The sequence below is a fragment of the Pongo pygmaeus genome, chromosome 7 (genome assembly GCF_028885625.2).
Source record: "Pongo pygmaeus isolate AG05252 chromosome 7, NHGRI_mPonPyg2-v2.0_pri, whole genome shotgun sequence".
Taxonomy (NCBI): domain Eukaryota; kingdom Metazoa; phylum Chordata; class Mammalia; order Primates; family Hominidae; genus Pongo; species Pongo pygmaeus.
This window is the reverse complement of record NC_072380.2, coordinates 85,806,892-85,830,578: the sequence shown is the minus strand read 5'-3', so window position 1 is coordinate 85,830,578 and position 23,687 is coordinate 85,806,892. Positions and strand designations below refer to the sequence as shown.

At 36.8% G+C, this 23,687-nt stretch overlaps 1 protein-coding gene and 1 pseudogene across 27 annotated transcripts in view; one reads left to right on the top strand and one right to left on the bottom strand.

Annotated features, from left to right (window-relative positions):
- STAU2 (staufen double-stranded RNA binding protein 2) overlaps positions 1-23,687 on the top strand; it is a 330,823-nt gene that overhangs the window by 76,174 nt on the left and 230,962 nt on the right. For 26 of the 27 annotated variants that reach the window (XM_054497841.2, XM_054497834.2, XM_063668903.1 and 23 more), the window contains one exon: positions 1,478-1,613. The exons of the other annotated variant lie outside the window; for it this stretch is intronic. In XM_054497841.2, the coding sequence (XP_054353816.1) occupies positions 1,478-1,613 (136 nt within the window). The remainder of the gene's footprint in view (positions 1-1,477; positions 1,614-23,687) is intronic. 27 annotated transcript variants of the gene reach the window in all.
- LOC129042867 (homeobox protein VENTX-like) overlaps positions 22,576-23,687 on the bottom strand; it is a 31,865-nt pseudogene continuing 30,753 nt past the window's right edge.

The following is a 23,687-nucleotide window of genomic DNA, read 5'->3' as shown; positions in this document are numbered from 1 at the left end:
ATATAAAATAATTTTATAATAGCAATTGCACTGAGACAGGGACACCAAATATTACTAACAGCATGATTACTGAAAATAGTTTATGATTTATTTGCAGGGTTTAAAAAAATCTTTAGAATATGTGGTTATTTGACTATATTTTAAAGTTATTTGAAGTAACTGTTGTTTGTATGATTAGGGCCACCAATCTGATTCACTGTTAGGTTTTAATTGCCTTGTTTTCTTTTTAGAGATTACTTTGTCTCCATTTTTATTTAATTTTGTTTGACTTAAGTAAAAGCATATTACTTGTTACTAACAATGTGATTACTGAAAACAGTTTAAGATTATTTTTTCTCTTTAGGATCTCATGGCTATTTTACAGTGTTTAAAGTCTTTTGAAATAATTCTCTTTGTGGTTAAGTCACTGTAGATAGATTTAGTTCCAGTTTTCTTTCGATTTTAGAGATTACTCCCCCACCCCTTTTGGATGAAATTTTGATTTCTATAATTATGCAAAAAATTCATGTTTTCAAAATAAAATCTATGAAACAGTGAACATTCAGAGACATACAGCTTCCATTCCTAAGTAACCTTTTTTTTTCTTTTTTAGTTTTGGGTTTATTCTTTTAAAAAAGTAAGCAAATATGTATTTATATTTTCATTTTCACCTTTCTTAGACAAAAGATAATATAAAGCACACACTATTTGGTACCTTGCTTTTTTTCATTTAACATTATACCCTACACTGCTAAGGTATAACCTCCAAGGTATATTAAGTAAAATAAAAAAAAGAAGCAAGATGTGTAGTAGTCTTCCTCCTTTTATAGCTGTTCAGTGTTTTATGCTATGGACGTTTATATAACTGGTGCTGCATTGATGGTTGTTTAGGTTGTTTTCAGTCTTTTGCTTTTATCGATAATGCTACTTGTACGTATCTTTAATATTTGCTAGGAATGTATTCTATGACATTTTAGTTTCAGGAAACATTGCTTATATTTACTCTGTTTTGTTGGTTATAGAAAAAATTCAAAAACCTTTTTTCATTAGATAAGTCCAAGAACCACTGATGACTTTCTTGCCAATGCTTAGTTATTTAATTACCAAAGTATAAATAAGAATATTCGCAGATGATGTTTTTAATGATTAAATACATGCAAGCTTTCTGGGGTAAGTAATGATGAAATGCAGTACTTTAAAAAATAATATTCACGGTTAGCAATCTAAGAATCGTCTGTTTACTATGTTTTGATAGTAATGATTGCACACTCAAATTTTTTGTCATTAATGTACAGAAAACATTGCAAAATCCCAAGATTTTATTAGAAACTATTTTCTTGGTTTTTTACTTTGTTTTCGCAGTTCCTTAGAAAATATACAGGTGGTCCATCCATTCTTACCTTCTTCCATGGTATTTAAGCATTGTATAAATACAGCTTGCATGTTTAATTGTGAAGATATTTCACTTGTTTGCCTTTAATGTTTTTTTTTTAAACAGGCAGTATAACTCCAACTGTGGAACTGAATGGGCTTGCTATGAAAAGGGGAGAGCCTGCCATCTACAGGCCATTAGATCCAAAGCCATTCCCAAATTATAGAGCTAATTACAACTTTCGGGGCATGTACAATCAGAGGTTTGTATGTCTTTTTTGGTTTTGTTCTTAATTATTATTTTATCCATGTTGTAAAAGTTTCTCACACTCTTTTAAAAGAGTATTTTCATTGTAAATCTAATTGACCTTGGGCAATTTGCGTAGAATTTAGATAAAGCAGGTTCACAAGGAATATTTAAAGTAATAACTTAAAAAAACCCAGTTTTCAGGAACTAGTTTTTTTTTTTTCTCCTACCCCACAAATGTAAAAGATCTGAAGGAACTAGTTTTTATTGTGTCATGAGGGCCCTGTATTTGTTGCAGGGAAGACCAAGTCTTAAAGTCATTTCACAGTTTATAGTGTTGACTTTCTCATTCATTTACCAAGCAGAGCTCAGTTTTTTTCTTGATTTGTCTAAATACATTAATGAACATGAATGTTTGTAATTTATAGGGAAAAAAAAAAAATGTAAATAATGTAATCCCACAATTTGCCACCTCTTATATTTTCGTGTACTTTACATTCTTTTTTTCTTTGCATTTAAATATATTTAACCAAGTTGAAGTTGTCCTTTATATGCAATTTTTGTAGTACTTTATGAAGGTATGATAGACATACAGTAAAATGTGCAAATCTTAAGTATACCTCTTGATGACTTTATTTTATTTGTGTATGTATATATTTATACTTTATTTGATGACTTTTTGCATATGTATATCCTCACGTGATCACCACTCAGATCGAGATACAGAATGTTCCCATCACCTCTGAGAGTTTCCTCAGACCTCTTTGTCCTTGACACATCCTTCTCCCAGAAATAATCACTATTTTATTATCATAGACTAGTTTTTGCCTGTTGTTGAACTTTTTATAACTAGACTTATACAGTATTTATGTGCGTCTGGCTTCTTTTACTTTGTATAATGATTTTCTTGTTTGGGGATTCATCCATGTTGCTTATATCTGGGTTTTGCCCTTTTTTATTGCTGGTTAGTGTACTTTGTATGGATATATCATAATTTGTGTATCTTGTATATGCAATACAAGCGCTCTCTTTTCACTTAATATAGTGGCCATTTGTCATATATTTAAGAATTTTTTTTTTCTTTTCTTTCTTTTTTTTTGAGATGGAGTCTCACTCTGTCACCCAGGGTGGAGTACAGTGTGATCTTGGCTCACTGCACCCTCCGCCTCCCGGGTTCAAGTGATTCTTGTGCGTCAGCCTCCCGAGTAGCTGGGATTACAGGCACCTGCCACCATGCCTGGCTAATTTTTGTATTTTAGTAGAGATGGGGTTTCACTATGTTGGCCAGGCTGGTCTTGAACTTCTGACCTTAAGTGATCTGTCCGCCTCGGCCTCCCAAAGTGCTGGGTTTACAGGCGTTAGCCCCTGTGCCTGGCACAAAATAATTTTGATGGCTACATAATGCTTCATATGGCTTCATAAGGTATATAAATGTATGTCTATTTTTTAATCTAGGTTGTTCATGCCCCCTTTTTTGTTAAGATTGCTGCAGCAAATAATCATTATGTAAATCTTTGTTCATGTCACTGATTATTTCCTTCCTTATATTACTATAAGGAGAATATTCTTTAAAAAGAATAAAGCATTGCTGAATTGCACTAAAGTTTGTACTAATTTCTTACAGTATATGAGAATGCTTATTCTACTCTGACAACACTGAGTTAAAAAGGTTTTTGTCTTCTTTGATAGTTAAAAAGTAGTTTTTTTGTTTTTTGTTTTTTGTTTTAGATGAAGTCTCACTCTGTCACCCAGGCTGGAGTGCCATGGTGCGGTCTCAGCTCACTGCACCCTCTGCCTCCTGGGTTCAAGCGATTTCCGGCTAATTTTTGTGTTTTTAGTAGAAACAGGGTTTTACCATGTTAGCAAGGCTGATCTCAAACTCCTGACCTCAAGTAATCTGCCTCTCTCAGCCTCTCAACATGTTAGGATTGCAGGCATGAGCCACCGCACCTGGCCATCAAGTAGTAGTTTTTAAAATTCAATTTTATTGATTACTAGTGAGGCCGAACAGTGTTTTTTGTTTTTTGTTTTTTTTTTTTAAGATATTTGTTATTTATCCTTTTTGATTTGTCTGTTTTAATTTGCTGATTTTTATTCCATTGCTTCACCAGTTTTCAAATGTTTATGTGTTGAGGATGTTAACCTTCAGTCTATTTTGTTTGTTGTAATTTTCCTGCTTTAAAAAATTTGGCTTTTAATTGTGTATTTGTTTTTAATATCCTATAGTTTTAAAATTTTATGTGGTCTAATCTATTGATTTTTCTTTATTTCTCTCACTTCTTTTATGCCTAAGAAATTCTTTCCTACATTTGATCAGATATTTGTTGGTGCTTTTCTTATGGTTTTATGTATTTACTGATATCATAACTTAGATGTGTAGGGAAAATATTTATTTAGTCCATAAATAATCTGATACTTTTTGGTCTCTTGCTTGCCAGGGGAAAAATTACCTTTAATTGTATCCATTTAAAACTTAGTCCTATTCAATTGTAAATAGTTCCTTTAAATATTATTGTTTAGGTTCTCTAAGAAGAATTTGCACACTGTATTAGACTTCTGCCCTTCCCTTTTCCTCTCAGGTATGCCTGGGGGAGCTTTCTGTATGCTAGGAAGGGAGAGGCATCTATATACCTCACCTCTATGGAGGCATCTTGTGTTGTCCTTTAGTTCCTCTTTTCTTGGTGGTCATGTGCCTTGTCCACGAGGTATGGAAACTTGCAGTTGGTGGCATCTAATCCGTCTTTTTCTCCCTTAGGTAATGCTTCCAGAGTGTATCTACCATCTTCCCCTTGCTAACTGGCGTAAACCCTCAGCTTTTCTTGGCTTCCTTGGTATATTTCATTCTCTCCTGTAACATCTCTGCTTCTAATTGTGATGCATACAATGGCAAGCTTCCCAGCCCTCAGCTTGGTGTCCGCATCGCATAGGAGGCATAAGGGACAACACATTTCTCTTGTAGTTGTTTTATTTTCTTTCTCTGTATAATTTACCCATTGCCTTTATGTTTAGTCTGAGGTTCCCCAATGTAAATAAATAAAGCTAGTTGCCCACTTCAGCACAGTAGATATCTTTAGTCACCTGAGTAAGGAACACCTAGTCTATTATATACTAATTTTATTGCTAATGTACTCTAGTAAATAGATTTATGAGAGTATTACATCTTTATGTTTGTTTTATTTTGATATCTATGGTCCTTTATTGAAATTTTGCTACAGTTCTGACTAGTGAATTTATTACTTTTAAATGGAAATAAACTACTTTTATTACTTCTAAATTTATTACTTTTAAAAAGTCTGGTGCTAAAGCAATGAAAAGTCAGACACTTATCCCTGTCCTTATGGAGCTCACGTTCTTGTAGGGGAGGTGGTCAGTCAATAAGAAGTGGTTAGTCACTGAGAAGGTTGCTTTTGATAAAGAACCTCAAAGGAAGAGAGAGAAAAAGCAGTGTGAATGTTGAGAGAGAGAGAGAGAGAGAGAGAGAGAGAGAATTCCAGGCTCAAGAAATAGCAAGTACTCCCCATAGTAGGAGCGTGCCTGGCATGGCCTCAGGAGGCCAATGTGGCTTGATCAGAGTGAACCAAGGGAGAGAGGAGTTAGTATGTGAAATTAGACAGGGATCATGTGGTTTTGATTTTCTTTTTTTCTTTTCTAGATTTTCTGTTAAGAATGTTGGCATTTTTTCTTTGTTGGCAGTTTCTAGTTCCAAGACCTAATTTTATGGTTGTTGTGAGGGGTACAATAATTTTATTTATGATTTCTCCAAAGTCATAAATAAAGGGTGTGCTTTAGGCCATTCCATGAATAGATAATGTGGACTTTTCCTTTTTTGGAGTGTCTTTATTTTATGATTTTCTGCAGATCACAAAAAGGTAAAAAGAATATCGGAAAGTACTAGTAAGCTACCAAGCCATGTTTCAACTGAAAAGCTCTTTCTGCTCACAGAAGCGCAGACCTAACCGTTACTCAGTAGGCTGTTACAACCATGATTTCTCATATGACCTTAATTTATAGATGACAACACTTGAATGGATTACAGGGACTCTGGAGCCAAAGATCCAAGGAGATGCTCTTCTCCTTGTCAGAACCCAGATTAATCATTAGCTTTTTAAGGCAGGGAATGAAAGGTGAAGTCCAAGAAACAGGTATCATTTAGAGGGATTTTTGAAAAGTTCCTTTTATTTTCTACTTAAAGTAATATTAAGCAAAATTAGGTATTACCTATGCTGTTTTTCCCCCCTCTACTGATAAGGTTTCTCCACTTGAACTCATTCAAAGGCCTAAGAAGAACTGAATTTTTCTTCTTTTTTAATGATGAGTGGAGAAAAAAACATTTATCCATGAGCAAACTCTGTAGATACAACTTGGGTTCTGAAGTACCTGTCTCCTTTTATTATGCCCAAGATGTTTGACAATAATTACATCTGGTTATGTATTTTTCTTTATCATTTGAGGCACTTTTCACTAACAGATATATTATAAAGCAGAAAGCATATAAAAATTCATTTGACAAAGTACAAGGTAAAGCTTGGAGAACACTTCGTGCTTTTGTTCTCCCGTCTTTCTTATAAAAATTATGTACATTAGAGAAATAGAATGGCTGAAATTAGACAGTTTTTAAATTTTGTATATTCACAGATAAAAAAATTATTGCTTAGCAAATGGCCAGAATGGCAGACCAGCAGACCAAATGGCCCCTTGGTCTGCTGGTGCAGATTTCCATAGGGCCAAAACTCAAACTAGGTTGTGTGCAAATGGGAATTTTTGACCTATGTAACTGGGATATCTCTTGGGGAGATGTACAGGCGTGGTTGGATGTGGGGCTTTAGTGTTGTTCTTCCTCATTTTCTATTTCTCTCTTTCTAGCTCTTGTTTCTTTTTTTCTCCACTTTGTTTTCAAATAAGCCGATTCCCATTTGCTATACTTCATACACTGTATAGTCTGTAGACTTGTAGTGAAAAAGGTGCAGTTTTTTTTTTTTTTTTTTTTTTGATAGTCATTAGAAAAGTCCCCACAAACACTTGGAGTAAACTGTCCATCCTGGAATTAATCATTCAAACTCAGTTGGGGATAAGGATATACTTTACTTTAGCCAAGCCTGGGTTATATGTCCAATCTGGAGAAACAGGTTAGCCCCATCCAAACTACTCTGCAGAGTACAATTATTTTATGGAGTGGTTCCTCAAAAGCAAAGATTTTGAGAGAAAATTATTTCCATTACAGTCAGAACGTTTGGTTCAGTTCCTAGTTCTGATGCTTTTAGTTAAGGAATCTTGCACAAGGCTCTGGACCTCCATTAATTTCCTCATTTGCAAAATAGAGATAGTAATAGCAAATGAAGGACTTTCGTGAGGTCATCTTCATTCAGCAGACGTTTATTGCATGCCTGCTCATTGCCACATGTTGTGTTTGAGTAGAGACTGAGGAAAGACAGGCAGTCTAATAGACTTAAGTTTAGTAGAAGAGGAAAACAAAAGGAAGAACAGAATGATTGATGTGCCCCAATGGTGCTATGGAAACATTAGGAAGGAACTAAGCACCCCACCCAGATTGGGGCACCAAAGAAGCCTTCCAGGAGGGATGAACTGAGTCTTCAAGGTTAACTAGGATTTAGCCAGGTGAGGAGGGCAAGGAAAAGTAAAACAGATTTTGGGAACAAAGGCTAGGAATCCCAAGAAGTTTAGTTCATTCATGGACTTAGAAACAGTTCGCTAAGTCTGGAATGAGAAGAGTGAAGTCTAGGCAGGGCCCTGATTTGAATGTCCTGAAGTGCCCATGCCTCGAGGTTTGGATTTTATTCTGAAGGTGATTGGGAGTCATTGAAGGAATTTAAGCTGAGGGATAAAATAATTGGATATATGTTTTAGGAATATTGCTTTGGCAGTATGTGGAAAGTAGGTTGGACAGGTTGAAACTTGAAGGGATAAAGAATTACAACAATGTTGTTGTAATTCAGGCATAATGTGATGCAAGCCTGGAATAGTGAAGATGGAGAGGAGGGGACAGTGTCTATAGATATTTAGAAGGTAGACTTGATTGCATTTGGGGTATTAAGGATAACTTCAGATATTTGGATGGCTAGTAATACTATTCAGCACAAGAGTAGTTGGAGCAGGTTTTTGGGAAGATGAAGAGTTTAATTTGCACTATGTTGCATTTAAATTGCCTACGAAGTATTTAGGAGTCATTTTATCACTCTTTATGGCCACAATGAAGGGTAGCAAAGATTATCTTTGACTTTGAAGACTTGTTGGAAGTAGACGTGGCAAGAGGTAGTATAACATCTAGAGCTTTCAGAATAGATTTGTGTAATATATCTTAAGAAAATGGCAGTTTAGGATTCAACCCAAGTTTGAGTGACCTATCAGCTCTTTGTTCATTGAAGATGTATCCTTTCTTCCCCAAAGGGTTTGTTTATTTGTTAACACTCAGTTTGAAACAATTTTATGCATACATTTCATTAGATGTGTTTAGTATATTTTGTGTCAAGGTTACCTTTTGCTAATGTATCCAGTTCTTGGCCCAATCTCTTATAGCTAGGTTGGTCAAGTTATTTTCTTTTAACATATGTTGAGTCATAGCAAGTTAAACAAGAAGAAAACAATTTGGACTATTTTGCCTGAAAGTTACTTGTTTCTGTGGCCAGAGTTAGACACTTACTTAAGGCTTCTTGGTTTTTCCTTGTACCCCTGTGAAATAAATCTGTGAGACACAGAAATAATTTTACAGATAGTGATGGCTATCAGTGGAAATTTGATAGGGAAAAAGAAGTTTTTTGAAGCATCCAAATTGACTTTATTGCATTATGTTAATTATCAGCAAAATTAATAATAGCCAAGATTCTGATTTATGAAAACAGCTTGCATATTATATTTCAGTTTATGTTATATAGGCTGATGATTTGTTGCTAAGTATTGTGATGTTGGTGTGCTATTTATTCTGAGGTTGTTCAAACTTTGAATATAAGATTTTTCACTCATTTATAACGCCCTCTTAAAAAGCATATTGGAAAGTACAACAGTTGATGTTGAATATTCATTTGGCCCCTCGTATCCCTGGGTTCTGTATCCATGGGCTCAGCATTCATGGATCCAGCCAACTGTGGATTGAAAATATTCAGGAAAAAAAGGGTGGTTGCATCTGTATTGAACATGTACAGACTTTTTTTTCTTGTCATTATTTCCTAAACAATGCAGTGTAACTACTATTTTCATAGCATTTACATTGTATTAGATATTATAAGTAATCTAGAGATGATTTAAAGTATACGGGAGGATGTGCATAGGTTATATGCAAATATTAAAATATTAATATTTTATATCAAGGACTTGAGCATTTTATATCAGGGACTTGAGCATTTTATATCAGGGACTTGAGCAGCCATGGATTTTGGTATCTGTAGGGGGTAGGGGTGAAGGTCCTGGAAACAATTCCCCACAGATAACCTAGGGATGACTGTATTTGTACCAGCAGTGATATGAACAGTTACAAACCTACAGTTTTGGTTTCTGCCACCAGATGGTGCTTGTATACTGATCAAACAACATACAGACTGGGTGAGCTCGCTTTGGTTACTATTCCAAGGCCATTAAATTAGAGGTTAAACCATATGAAACTGCCAATATTTGACGTTTCTTTGACCTACAAATATGTCAGTTTCATATGTTCAACCTAATAGGAAAAAGTCATCCAAGTATACAACATTAAATTCTCTTGGATAAATGAAGTAAGCATAAAGTGGTGAAAAGCCCAATTTGTTTCAATAGATATAGAACTTTGCCTTTTGTATACTACGTCCCTTGGTTTGAGGAATATATTCTTTTCTCTTTTCTCATATGCTTTACACATGGAATGTGTGTCAGAACTCTTAAACTGATTCTACTTCATGTAGATATCACTTTATAGAATAGATGTAGAACTGAAAGATAGGCAGCAAGATAACTTTTTAAATATTTTGTTAAAAATAATGTTAAATTAGGATTTTTTTTTATTTGGGAGAAATTAACCTAAACCCATAACAAAGACACATTAAAAATGTCTTTTTAAAACTGTCATAAACCAGAGAAGAAAATTTGAACAAGTTACCAAAGCAAGGATGAGGAAGAGTAAACTTAAGATCAGTATCCCCCATGGTCACAGATAAAAAAATTATTATTATTATTTTTTGAGACAGTCTTGCTCTGTTGCCCAGGCTGGAGTATAGTGGCCTGATCTTGGCTCACTGCAACCTTTGCTTCCCAGGTTGAAGCGATTCTCATGCCTCAATCTCCTGAGTACCTGGGACTACAGGCGCATGCCACCACACCTGGCTAATTTTTTGCATTTTTGGTAGAGACAGGGTTTCAATATGTTGCCCAGGCTGGTCTTGATCTGCAGACCTCAAGTGACCTGCCCGCCTCGTCCTCCCAAAGTGCTGGGATTACAGGCATGAGTCACCATGCCCAGCCAGATAAAATTTCTTAACAAAATAGTAGCAAATTAAATTCAGCCGAATTTAAATAACATTATGATTAAATGAAGTTTATTCTAGGAAAGCAAGATGAATTTAGTATTCAGTAATCAAAGTAATTAACCCAATTAATAGAATAAAGGAGAACAACCATATGAGTATCTCATTAGGTGCAGAAAAAGCATTTGACAGAAGTCAGCGCTCACTAATGATATAGACTCAGCAAACTAGGAATGGAAGAGAACTTTCTTAATCTGATAAAAGGCTTCTTCAAACAACCTCCAGTTAACATTATGCTTTATAGTGAAAGACTGAATACTTGTAAGATCAGGAACAAGGCAGTAATACACACTGTTATCACTTCTGTTCAACATTATACTTGAGGACTGGTGTGGTGGCTCACGCCTGTAATCCCGGCACTTTGGGAGGTCAAGGCTGGCAGATAGCTTGAGCTTAGGAGTTTGAGGCCAGCCTGGGCAACATGACCAAACCCCATCTCTGTTGGTGTGTTGCCTCTAGTCCCAGCTACTTGGGAGGCTGAGGTGGGAGGATTGCCTGGGCCTGGGAAGTCAAGGCTTCAGTGAGCTGTGATCGCCACTGCATTCCAGCCTAGGCAACACAGTGAGACCCTGCCTCAAAAAAACAACAAAGAACCCCACGTTATAGTTGAGTTCTATCAAGTGCAACAATAAGAAGAAACAAATGCGGGAATATTGGAATAGGAGATATAAAACTATCTTCATAGACACCATGATTCTGTATGTAGAAAATAATAAATCAAAACTACTGAAAAGCTACTGAATAAGTGAATTTAGTAAGGCCACAAGTTGCAAGGTTAGTATACAAAAATCAGTGGTATTTCTGCTAAATAGTAATGAGCAGTTGGGGAATTAAATAGCATGAAAACATATTCAGAGATAAATTTAATAAAATAGGTACACAACCTGTATACCGAAGGCTATAAAATACTGCTCAAATTAAAGAAGACTCTATTATTTAAGATTTCAGTTCTCTCAAAGTTGATGTGAAGATGCAATGCAGTTGTAATAAAAATCATAGTAGGATTTTTTTTTTGGTAAAATTAATAAAGTAGTGCTGACATTTGGAGATACAAAAATACAATTTGGCTATTGCAAATTGTTTTTGCAGTAGCCAAAACAATTTTGAAAAGAAAGAACAAAATTGGCTGGCCCACACTACCTGACTTCAAGATTTGCTATAAAGCTACAATAATCAAGACAGCAGAAAATTAACATAGGGACAGATATATGGATCAGTGGAACAGAATAAAACAGCAGTTGGCAAACTGTAGCCCATGGGTCACATCTGGCTTGCCTGTTTTTGTATGGCTTGCAAGCTAAGTAGCGTTTTTTACATTTGCAAGTGGTTGGAAAAACATCAAAAATAAAATGATATTTTATAACACATGACATTTAGATGAAATTGAAATTTTAGTGTCAGTAAAGTGTCATTGGAACACAGCCACAGTCACTTGCTTATGTATTGTATGTACTTGCTTATTTATAGTCTACTTTTGTGTTACAACAGCAGAGTCGAAATAGATGTGATAGATCATATGGCCTGCAAAGCCCAAAATATTTTATATCGGGCCCTTTACAGAAGTTTGCTGATCTCTGGAATATGGAGGCAAGAAATAGATCAATCCATATATGAACAATTTAATTCTTTCACAATTAATTCCAGTGAAGGTGCTAATGGGGAAAGGATACTCTTTCTAACAAATAATAGTGAAATAATTGGCCTTTCAGACAGAAAAAAAAAAGAACCTGGGCTGGGCATGGTGGCTCATGCCTGTAATCCCAGCACTTTGGGAGGCTGAGGCAGGCGGATCACCTGAGGTCGGGAGTTCAAGACCAGCCTGACTAACATGGAGAAAACCTGTCTCTACTAAAAATACAAAATTAGCCTGGCATGGTGGCGCATGCCTGTAACCCCAGCTACTCAAGAGGCTGAGGCAGGAGAATTGCTTGAACCCGGGAGGCAGAGGTTGCGGTGAGCTGAGACTGTGCCATTGCACTCCAGCCTGGCAACACGAGCGAAACTGCATCTCAAAAAAAAAAAAACAAACAAAAAAACACCTGAACCTTGACTTCACACCATAGACAAAAATAAATCAGAAATGGGTCATAGAGCTATATGTAAAAGTTAAAGTAAAATTTCCAGAAGAAAATACTTTGCTACTTTGGAAATAGACAAAGGTTTCTTAGAACACAGAAAGCATGGATCATACACCAATGAGAAATTACATGTCATCAAAATTTAAACATGGATCATGAAAAAATTGAGAAATTATAAGTCATCAAAATTTAAACTTCTGGTACTTGAAAGACACTTTTTACAAAATGAAAAAGCAAGACATATATTAGAAGGAAACATTTGTAATACATATATTTGAAAGAGGACTTCAGAATATATAAAGGAATACCTACAACTCAATAAGACAAAAATGGACAATATTTTTGAATAGACAATAAAGAAGAGGTAAGAATGGCCAATAAACACATGAAAAGATGCTCAAAATGATTAGTCATCAGGGAAATGCAAATTAAAACCATAGCTAAAGTTTAAAAAGACTGACAACACCTAGTGTCATGGTGGGGCAACTGGAAGTCTCATATATTGCTGCTGGGGATATAAAATGGTACAGGCGCCTTGTCAGAGTTTATGATGTTCTTATGAAGTTAAGCATATAGTACTTATCTTACCATCCAGCAATTCCATGTGGTATTTACTTAAGATAAATGAAAATGTATGGCCATTCAAAGACTTATACATGAAAGTTTGTAGCATTTTTCTTTAGCCCCAAATTGGAAACAACCCAAATATCTACCACTAGGTAAATGGTTACACTGTAACATAACCATGACTTGGAATACTATTCAACAGGAAAACTTGTGATTCATCCAATGATATGCATGAATCTCAGAAACAATATGCTGAGCAAAAGAAGACAGGACAGATACATAATGTAGATACTGTAAGATTCTGTTTTTGTGGAATTCTAGAATAGGCAAAACTAATCCATAGTGACAGAAAGAGGTTCTTTGATTGCCTAGATTTGGGGCTGGGAATTTCCTATACAAGGAAAGTTTTGGGGGTGATAGAAATGTTCTATATTTTCATTTTGGTGATTGTTAATATGAGTGTATGTCAAAATTCATCAAACTGTGAGCCTAAAATAGGCACATTTCATTAAATGTAAATTTTACCTCAATAACATTGATTTAAAAAATACATTTTGTAATCCTCTATTTTCTTTTAGGCTAAAAATATTTATAAGAAAGCGCCAGATTTTTGCTTCTCAAGCATTTGGCCAAAAACATTGTAAATGTGTTTCTAGAGGCTGAAATAATATTTACCTTATAGGGTGTTTGAGGACAGAATGATAGGCTGGTTCACTTGCTTAAGCTTCTGCCTTTGTGCACTAATTGTTATTATAATTGTTAGCCTTTATTGCATTTTAGCTTGTTTAGTTACAAGTACAGACTCTGGAGTTGGAATCGTAGTTGTGTGGATTTGAGCAGATTATTCGACTTCTAATTCTCAGTTAATTCACCTGTAAGTTAGGAGAATAAATAACGCTTCCTTACAGTGTTGTTTTCAGGTTTTAATAAAGTAGTTCAGTGACCATGCATGACCCTTTACCTTACTTTACCTTAGTGTTTTGAGTTCCTTTAAAAGAATCTAAATATCAGTGTATTTGTACTGGACGTTGTTACTGTGGAAGGTTTAAAAGAATTTACATCTGCTTAATTAAAAAAATTAAATCAGGCTGTGATTCTGTTATTATTTCTGGGTGTATACTTTATAGGAGGAATGGCTGATTCTCTATTGCATATGGATATTTTTGGCCCGTGTTAAAATTTACTTGACCCTGGAACAATACTGCCACTGTTACCCAGAGAATCATTTCTCCCTTAGAAAACTGCGCATATCAGGAGTTATTAAGTTAAGATTTAAACATGAGCTTTGGAAAATCTGTGGCCTTTGTGTAATTATATGCAGCATTTTATACACATACCTCTTCTGCCTTGTCTAGCTTGATAGCCATTCAAGCTGGTCTTTCAGCTTTCTCAGCGTTCGTTCCCAAGGAATATCTGGTCTGTTTTCTTGCCACAGAGTTAGTATTCAAGTACTAATAACTTGGTAATACATTTACCATGATGGAACTTCAGGACTCCATGCTCCTTTGTTCTGCTTTTAGAGGCAGCCAGGCAGGCCCAGAGATCACCACTTAATTTTGGATTAGAGAGTGTTTAAAATATCTGTGTCTTTGTTAAATACATTTTTTTTTCCCCTGAGCCGGTGTCTCGCTCTGTTGCCCAGGCTGGAGTGCAATGATGCGATCTCAGCTCGCTGCAACCTTTGCCTCCGAGTTCAAGCCATTCTCCTGCCTCAGCCTCCTGAGTAGCTGGGATTACAGGCGTGCGCCACCATGCCCAGCTAATTTTTGTGTTTTTAGTAGAGACAGGGTTTCACCATGTTGGTCAGGCTGATCTTGAACTCCTGACCTCGTGATCCGCCCACCTCGGCCTCCCAAAGTGCTGGGATTACAGGATATGTCACACAAGTTTAACATTTTTCATATCCCCTTTAAACAAAAACAAAAGCATAAGTAAACAGAGCCAATTCTTAAATTAAAAAATATCTCTATAATTTTGGGTTGACCTTAGTCTGATTTTCATTTGGTCACTTTTTTTTAATCCTTTTTGAGTTCTTTATGCTAAAAGTTTAAGCATTATTCTCCACAAAAGTGAATATAAACAAAGTGGCAACAAAAAGATAATTACTATAAGTTTTTCTCCCCTCAAGTTTGTTGTGATTATTTAGGAAAATATAGCCATGACTTAAATATGATTAATACTGAATTCATAATGTTTTTACAACAAGGGGTCTATCTTTCTAGTCCTAAAGTGATTTAAAAATTTTAACAACTTTTGTCTAGAATGGGAGAAATAAATAGCATTCTCTATTCTTTTATTTGAGGCTAGTTTTATTAATCTGTTGCTCAAGCTCTGAAAAATACTTGGTTTATTTTGTGTTTGAAGCAATGCCCTTTCACCAATATCTTTATGTTTTTGTTCAGTTGAGCAAAATCTTGCTTAGCAATGCGTATTTACTTGTGTTTAAAAAAAATCTGGGTACAATGACAGTTTAAATTATGAAGCTCTTCTTTTTTTGAGACAGAGTTTCGCTCTTGTTGCCCAGGCTGGAGTGCAATGGCGCGATCTCGGCTCACTGCAACCTCCGCCTCCCGGGTTCAAGCAATTCTCCTGCCTCAGGCTCCTGAGTAGCTGGGACAACGGGCATGTGCCACCATGCCAGGCTAATTTTGTATTTTTAGTAGAGACAGGTTTTCTCCATGTTGGTCAGGCTGGTCTGGAACTCCCGGCCTCAGGTAATCTGCCCACCTCAGCCTCCCAAAGCGCTGGGATTACAGGCGTGAGCCACCAAGCTAGGCCATGAAGCTCTTTTTAATATGTCATGTGACATATAAATACGTGGGCTTTCAGTATTCAGAATTCTGAAAGGTTTATATAGGTTGCCAGTCATTGCTCTAAAAATTCCGAAAAACTTTTGAAGCTTTTTTTTCTGCTTTGTTTTGGAGGGTTCCTTTATGAATCAAAAAACAACGTTATCCACCAGCTGTTTCTCCTTAATGCTCAATCACTTTTTATGCATTTTCTTCAAATACTGATTTTCAGTGAAGGTTTTGTGAATTTTAGTGTCCATTGGATTTAGAAAGAAATGTAAGTATGGTTGGTTTTTTTTTTTTGTTGTTGTTGTTGTTTGTCTTTTTGTTTTTTTTTTTTTGAGACGGAGTTTCTCTCTGTCGCCCAGGCTGGAGTACAGTGGCTTGATCTTGGTTCACTGCAACCTCTGCCTCCCAGGTTCAAGCGATTCTTCTGCCTCAGCCTCCGGAGTAGCTGGGACTACAGGCATGTGCCACCATGCCCAGCTAATTTTTGTATTTTTAGTGAAGATGGGGTTTCACCATGTTGGCCAGGCTGGTCTTGAACTCCTGACCTCGTGATTCGCCCGCCTCGGGCTCCCAAAGTGCTGGGGTTACAGGCATGAGCCACCATGCCCGGCATAAGTATGGTTTTTAAAACAAATTTGCGTTGACTATTAATGAGAGTTTATGTTACATGTTTATAGAAGTTTCTGCAATAACATAATTTCTTGGAAATGTAATATTGTGTCTAATAAATTCTGGGTAAGATTTTGGGTGATCATCAAATAGGCCATGTTCCAAACTTTGTTTTTATGTTGATTACTGGAAACTTAGAATGTATTTTCTCATAGAAACATTGTGATAAACAGTGGTGAACTTCCCAAGATAATTTTTTTTTTTTTTTAATTGAGATGGAGTCTTCTCTGTCGCCCAGGCTGGAATGCAGTAGCACGATCTTCGCTCACTGCAACTTCCCCTACCTGGGTTCAAGAGATTCTCATGCCTCACCCTCCCAAGTAGCTGGGATTACAGGCGTGGGCCACCACGCCCGGCTAACTTTTTAATTTTTTTTAGTAGAGATGGGGTTTCGCCATGTTGGTCAGGCTGGTCTCGAACTCCTGACCTCAGGTGATTCGCCCACCTCAGCCTCCCAGAGTGCTGGGATTACAGGCCTGAGCCACCGTGCCCAGTCCCCCAAGATAGTTCTTAAAACCCCATGTTACTGAGTGTGACTATTGTGCCTTTTAAATGTTGTTGTTTTTTTTTTAACGGAGTCTTGCTCTGTTGCCAGGCTGGAGTTCAGTGGCGCAATCTTGGTTCACTGCAACCTCCGCCTCCTGGGTTCAAGTGATCCTTGTGCCTCAGCTTCCCTAGTAGCTGGGATTACAGGTGTGCGCCACCACACCCAGCTAATTTTTGTATTTTTAGTAGAGACAAGGTTTCACCATTTTGGCCTGGCTTGTCTTGAACTCCTGACCTCAGGTGATCTGCCTACCTCGGCCTCCCAAAGTGCTGGGATTACAGGCATGAACCACTGTACCCGGCCTCTGAATTCTTTTTAGCAAATAAAGTTGTCATTGACACCTAAACCTGGTAAAGAGTACAGAAAAGGAAGTTGCAGTCTAATACCAATATAAATATAGAAGAAAAAAATGAGCAAATAAAATCTAATATGAAATTAGTAATAATATATACCTTCTAAAAATTTATGTTGAATTTAATTCATTTATTTGAATACTTTTATTGCTATAACTGTTGAAGGTTATGAATTCTCCTTTGACAATTGTTTTACATTTGTACTATAGTTTCTGCTATGTAGTATTTTTGTTATTCTTTCAGTATGGATTTTCTAGTTTGTATTTTCCCTTTCATGTACAAATTACTTAATAAAAGGTTTATTTTTCAAGTAGAAGGGCCCTTTGCTTTTTGAAGTCTTGTTATTAATTTCTAGTTTGTTGTATTTTGATTTGAGACTGTAATATCTCCACCTTATGGCACTTATGCTTTCTTTGAGATCAAATGGAGGATCATATGTACACACATATACAGCATAACATCTTCTGTAAGATTTTGTTGCTTTGGTCTTTTATATGTTTTTTTGTCCACTTGATCTGTGTTGTACTGAGAGTGATGTGTTAAAATCTCTTAGTATTTGTGTGCTTCTGTTTATATCTCCTTGCATCTCCTGTGGTTTTTGGCTTCAGGTGGCTGCTGCATTATTTGGTGCATAGATATTCATAACTGTTATATATCACTGAAGAATTGCAGGTTTTAGCATTAATACCTAGTGTTCACCATTAATACTTTTTTGCTTGAACTCTGCTTTGTCTGATATCAGCATAACAATCACTGCTTTCCGTTTTCATTAAGCTAGTACAACTTTTTAGCCTTTCTCTGTTTTTGGTGTCTCTTGTATGTAGTGTATATTTGGGCCTTGTTTTATGAGACAAATTTAAAATCTTTTTCGTTTAAGCCTGAAATGTATTTGAGTTGAGAAATAAAGGCAGATTTTGATTTGGCATTTGGTTGACAGCGGGTGTTTACCATAAATTAAATGAGCTGTTTGCAGTTCTACCATTTGGGTAAAATATATTTGAAGTGTATGATAAGATGAAAGCATTTTATAAAACAAATGTTATTTCAGCAAAAGGATATTGAAATTAACAATATTTTGATATTTTCTACCCTTTTGGAGTAAATAAAATTAAACTGCTAAGGGAAACAATAGCAGGTATAATTCATAATCATTTGATAAGTCATAGTAGTACTGTTTTGGAATATTTCCCAGAAATGGAGAATCTGAATAATTGTAGCAAATGTGTAATGCATCCTTTGTAAGTCAGGTAGTTTCTAGTTACTTGCTTTCAGCAAATTGTAAGAGGACCTAACATCAATTGCCACATCATTAAAAATAATTTCTGATGGTAGATCACAGTGTGTGTTTTGGCATAGAAAAAATTGAGTGACCTTGTTATAACAAAACTCAGAGTGATTTAGTTTTTAATGTGAATTACATTTTTTAGTGATTATACCTGAAATAAGTGAAATAAGAGTAGAATTGAGAATCTATCTCATTTTAGCAGTAAGAAATATTCTTTCTTAGATACATCAATATAAAGAGAAAAGCTCTGTAAATGTCAGTGATTTTAATGTCCATTAATATTTTACTTTTTGTTTAAAAATTATGTGGCCTGGCGCGGTGACTCATGCCTGTAATCCCAGCACTTTGGGAGGCCGAGGCGGGCGGATCACAAGGTCAGGAGATTGAGACCATCCTGGCTAACACGGTGAAACCCCGTCTCTACTAAAAATACAAAAAATTAGCCGGGCATGGTGGCGGGCGCCTGTAGTCCCAGCTACTCGGGAGGCTGAGTCAGGAGAATGGCATGAACCCGGGAGGCGGAGCTTGCAGTGAGCTGAGATCACGCCACTGCACTCCAGCCTGGGTGACAGAGCGAGACTCTGTCTCAAAAAAAAAAAAAAAAAAAAAATTATGTATTAAAATTATAATATTTGTTTCATTTTCTGCTAAAATTATGTATTAAAATTATAATATTTGTTTCATTTTCTGCTAATAATTGCAATAATGGCTCATTGCACAAAATATTTTTTAACTTACATGGAAATACAAACTTCTGTAATTTTAATTACTATATCTATTTTTGTTGCATAGAATTATGGTAGAATAAGGAATAAAAGACTTTTAGTTATAAAATATGAAATTAGGATGAAATTATTTGGAGAGAGTGCAGTAAAATGCAAGTTAAACAAGATACAAGTGGTGTAAAATTTCTGTTGTATTTAACAGAATTTATGTATTTTTTAAGTAGATAAAGGTGGATGTCAGCTTGCTATGATAGTTTAGTTTCTTTGGATACACTTAAGAGTGACATAATTTTATTTTAAAATGTAAACATTTACAGTAAATTAGAAACTACATCCTTTGCAAGTACTTAATGAAATTTTAAAAATGTGAATTAAAACTTTAACTGTAAGAAGAAATATGCAAGAATATGTGTAACTTTCTAAATTTTTTTGTAGGGTATGAGCGTTCAAGTTTGAACACTACTACTATAGATTTATTTGAAAAAGAAGCTGAGTTAGAGATGGCTATTGCAGAATGCAGAGGAGGTGTACATTTTTATCCTGATTTACACATGCATAGGCAAATATGGTGGTTTAAGAAATGGCTTGATAATTAGAAGAGTTTTTTTTTTTTTTTTTTTTTTTTTTGAGACAATCTTGTTCTGTCACCTAGGCTGGAGTACAGTGGCACGATCATGGCTCAGTGCAGCCATGACCTTCTGGGCTCAAGTGATCCTTCCACCTCAGTCTCTCTAGTTGGGACACCATGATGTCTGGCTAATTTTTTATTTTTTGTAGAGATGGGGTCTCACTATGTTCCTCAGGCTGGTCTCAAACTTCTGGGCTCAAACAATCCTCCCGCCTTGGCCTCCCAAAGTGTTGGATTACAGGGGTCAGCCAGTGTGCCTGGACAGTTAAAAGGGTCTTGAGCTTGAACATAGCAGTCATAGTTAATTTTTTGGGCTCAGTTATACCAAAAATTGAAATCTTATTTTTCTTTTCTGGTATATAATGTAATCCTCCCATTTATAAAATAATAAGATTGTATTTATCACCTTACTAGTATGTATAGGTAAAAATATTTATCTTGAACCATTAGAGGGCAGCACGGTTTTATCTTTGGAATTAGCTTTCACAACATGTAAATGCTTTTGAGTCACAGGCTTAATATAAGCATGATTAAAATAAACTATGAAATTTTAAGTTAAAATTAAAATATTTCATTTGGGATTTTTGTAATATAAAAAATGTGGTAGCAAGATAAAAGTAAGTCATCCTTTTATTTTTTCCCTCCCCTTCCCTCTTCCTAACCACATAGAACTTTTACAAAGTTTGAAAAGCTATACAACTTGATTCTAAACTTAATATTTACCTTGATTTTCAGATGAAGATTTACCTAAGTCAGTGTTATAAGATGTTCCATGGTAAAAGGGATTTGGAGACAAATTTTGGAAATGCTGCATACTGTATCTCTCTTGAAGATTCCTACAGGTGTCATGAAGAAAACTGTTTACCTAAGTGGTTCTTAACATTAACTGAACATCAGGCTTTCCTGGGCAGTTTTAAAAATTCTGATGCCCAGGCTTTATTTCGATTAATTAAATCAGAATTTCTGGTTGCAGAGCTTGAACCCCAGTGTTTTTTAAAACTTCCCCAGGTAATTCTATGTCCAGTCATTTAAATACTGGTCCCCACAACCCAAAACACATTACCCTCTATTAACATCAAAGATTATGAGATGGTTTGAATAGTCATAGAACTTTTGAAAGAAGTAAAGAAGAAGGTAAGAATTACAGTTAACCACACTCCTTAGGGACAATTGTTCTGGACAGCTTAGCTTCCCCACATTGCTGAGGGTTCACTTTTTTTTGGAACCTAAAACTTTATTTATTTCAGTAATTTTGGATAGAAATATTTCTAAAAGTTATGGCATATATTTTTTATATCCTTAAATAGAAAATGCCACAATTCTTAGCATAAAGAATCCTTCCTGTTGACTCATTGTCAACCTTATAAACAATAAGTATCATAAGCCTCATGAGATATATACATGATTTGTCCTTATACCAGATAATCCTAGACATCTGTTTCTAGAGTACCCAAGTGTGCTTTTAGTTACTTTCCAAATCATTGTGTCAGTCAGATTGTCATCTTATTTCTTGTTTTTGTCAGTGCACCTTTGCATATTGCTTGCTCCTTTCTTTGATGCTTTTCAATTGCTATTATCTTGAAAACTGATATTATAGTTTGAATTTGGGGCAAAGTAAGAGTAGCAGGGCTTTAATTAGGCCCTAAGATGTCCCCTTAAGTGTGGAATACGTTGAGTTTTATCTAGTTGGTGAATTTTTTTACTTCAGAATGTATTTTTTTCTGTCATACATTTTGCTAAGAATCTGCCTTTTGAGTAGAATGAAGTGGCCAGATAGTTGAATACAGGTTTGGTGAATATCTATAGGTATATATGTATGTATATGTGTGTTACACATACATATTTAATGACATGAAGTACTTTGGTTGCTTGGAATTGGACAGAAGTAACAGTGTTTTTTTTTTTTTTGAGACAGAGTCTTGCTCTGTCACCTAGGCTGGAATGCAATGGTGCAATCTCCACTCACTGCAACTTCCGCCTCCTGGGTTCAAGCGATTCTCTTGCCTCAGCCTCCCGAGTAGCTGGGATTACAGGCGCCTGCCAGCATGCCTGCCAGCACGCCCGGCTAATTTTTTTTTTTCGTATTTTTAGTAGAGATGGGGTTTCACTATGTTGGCCAGGCTGGTCTTGAACTCCTGATCTCGTGATCTGCGTGCCTTGGCCTCCCAAAGTGCTGGGATTACAGGCGTGAGCCACCGCGCCTGGCCAGAAATAACAGTTTTAATAAATTTCATGAAATCACTTTCTTGTATGTTAAAGGAAACAGAAAGGGTTCATTTGTGCATGGTTTAGTCTTTCTTTTGAATGTGGAAGTTTTTCTTCTTCGTGTGTCTAAAAAAATTAAAAAGTGAAACATTTTCCAAAATGAGATTTGCTGGTAAGTAATGCATACTTCTATGAAATTATCTGCCTGAGTTTGATAAGTTTATTTACATAATTTCTTTTTTTTTCCCCTTCCAATCCTTCATGGTTTTCTTTTTTACACACAAAGCTTACAACCTTTACTGTTTCCAACTGAAAAATCAGTTTTTCCAACACTTTTTAAAAAGCAAATTATCCTTTTATCATATGCTGAAAGCCCTCCCCATAACAAGCCCACTTCTGCATTTGACTCTGTACACTGACCCTTTATTTACTTCCTAAACTGACCCTTTTGGTAACTTTTGGTGAAGAGGTGGCTTTAATAAATGTATTCTCCAGAAATCTCCAGAACCGTTGCGTGGGTCAGGGTGAGAGGTGCCTCCACGATGTAAACAGAACAGCTGAGTCCTCTGGTAGGTGCCAGGTGCGATCTGCACAGACCTGTATGGGAGGCCTGGAGTCAGAGGCATTTCCTAAAAATGCATCCCGTCTCTGGCAGAGCACACCAGGCCCCAGGGTCCCGTGGACAGGGCTGGTCCCAGCGTATGCATGCCACTTCCTGGGCTTTGGGGGGTGGTACACCAGAGGCTGCCCGCAGCAGGAGGCCCACTCAGAGGCCAGGGCCTCTTGTTCCACTTGGCAGAGACCCCAGAAGGAGCCAGGGGACAGCGTCAGAGCCTGGGGCCCAGGCAGGGGTGCCCAAGGGCACAGTAGGTGCAGGCCATTGGCAAGGCCAGAAGACGGTGAGTGGAAAGCCAGGGGTGCGTGCAGTGACCCCGAGAAGGGGCTGTTCAGCTGGGAGTCCTGCATTTGCTGTTCGTGTTTCATCTGGCGATTTTGAAACCAGGTTTTTATCTGGACCTCTGACAGCTGCATTTCCCTGGCCAGCCTCTTCCACTCCAGAGAGCCCAGGTACTGGTGGTGGCGGAAGATGCCCTCCAAGCCACGGACCTGCTCCGTGGTGAAGGCTGTGTGGACGCAGGGGGGCCCGCCAGGCGTTTGGCCCTTTACTCAACCCAGCCATGGCCCTCTCTGGCAGAGGCAGATTTGAGGACCTAGCCTCCTTGATGCTGACGGCCTGAGGGGCCTCCTCGGGGCCGGATGCCTGGCCCGGGCCAGGGAGGCTCCCCAGGGAGACCTCGGCAGGCCTGGGTGTGTGGGTCGGCCCTGAGCAGCTGCTTTGGGAGAGCCAGTCCACGGAGTCAAAGCTAGAGGGCTGCTGCCGGCCACAAGGTGGGGAGGAGGAGGGACGCGTGGCCGGGCAGGGCTGGCCAGGGGCAGGATCCAATATTTATATAATTTCCTCAAAGATGTTCCTTTATCGACTTGACATTTTTGCTTGGCATTGCTTCTATTCTTCCATTTAGAGTCCTTACATATGTATTTTTCTGTTCTTCTATTATTGCCCTTTATTTTCAGAGTCTCTTCTTGGGAACTGAAAAGGAAACTTTCTTTTGGAACTTTTGATTTCTAGGTGTAAGAATTTCTGTTCACTAATTTGATGGAAAAAAAGAAATAGGATTGCACAGTATTTTTCTTTAGAAGGAAAAAACCCGCCCTTTTTGTGAATTG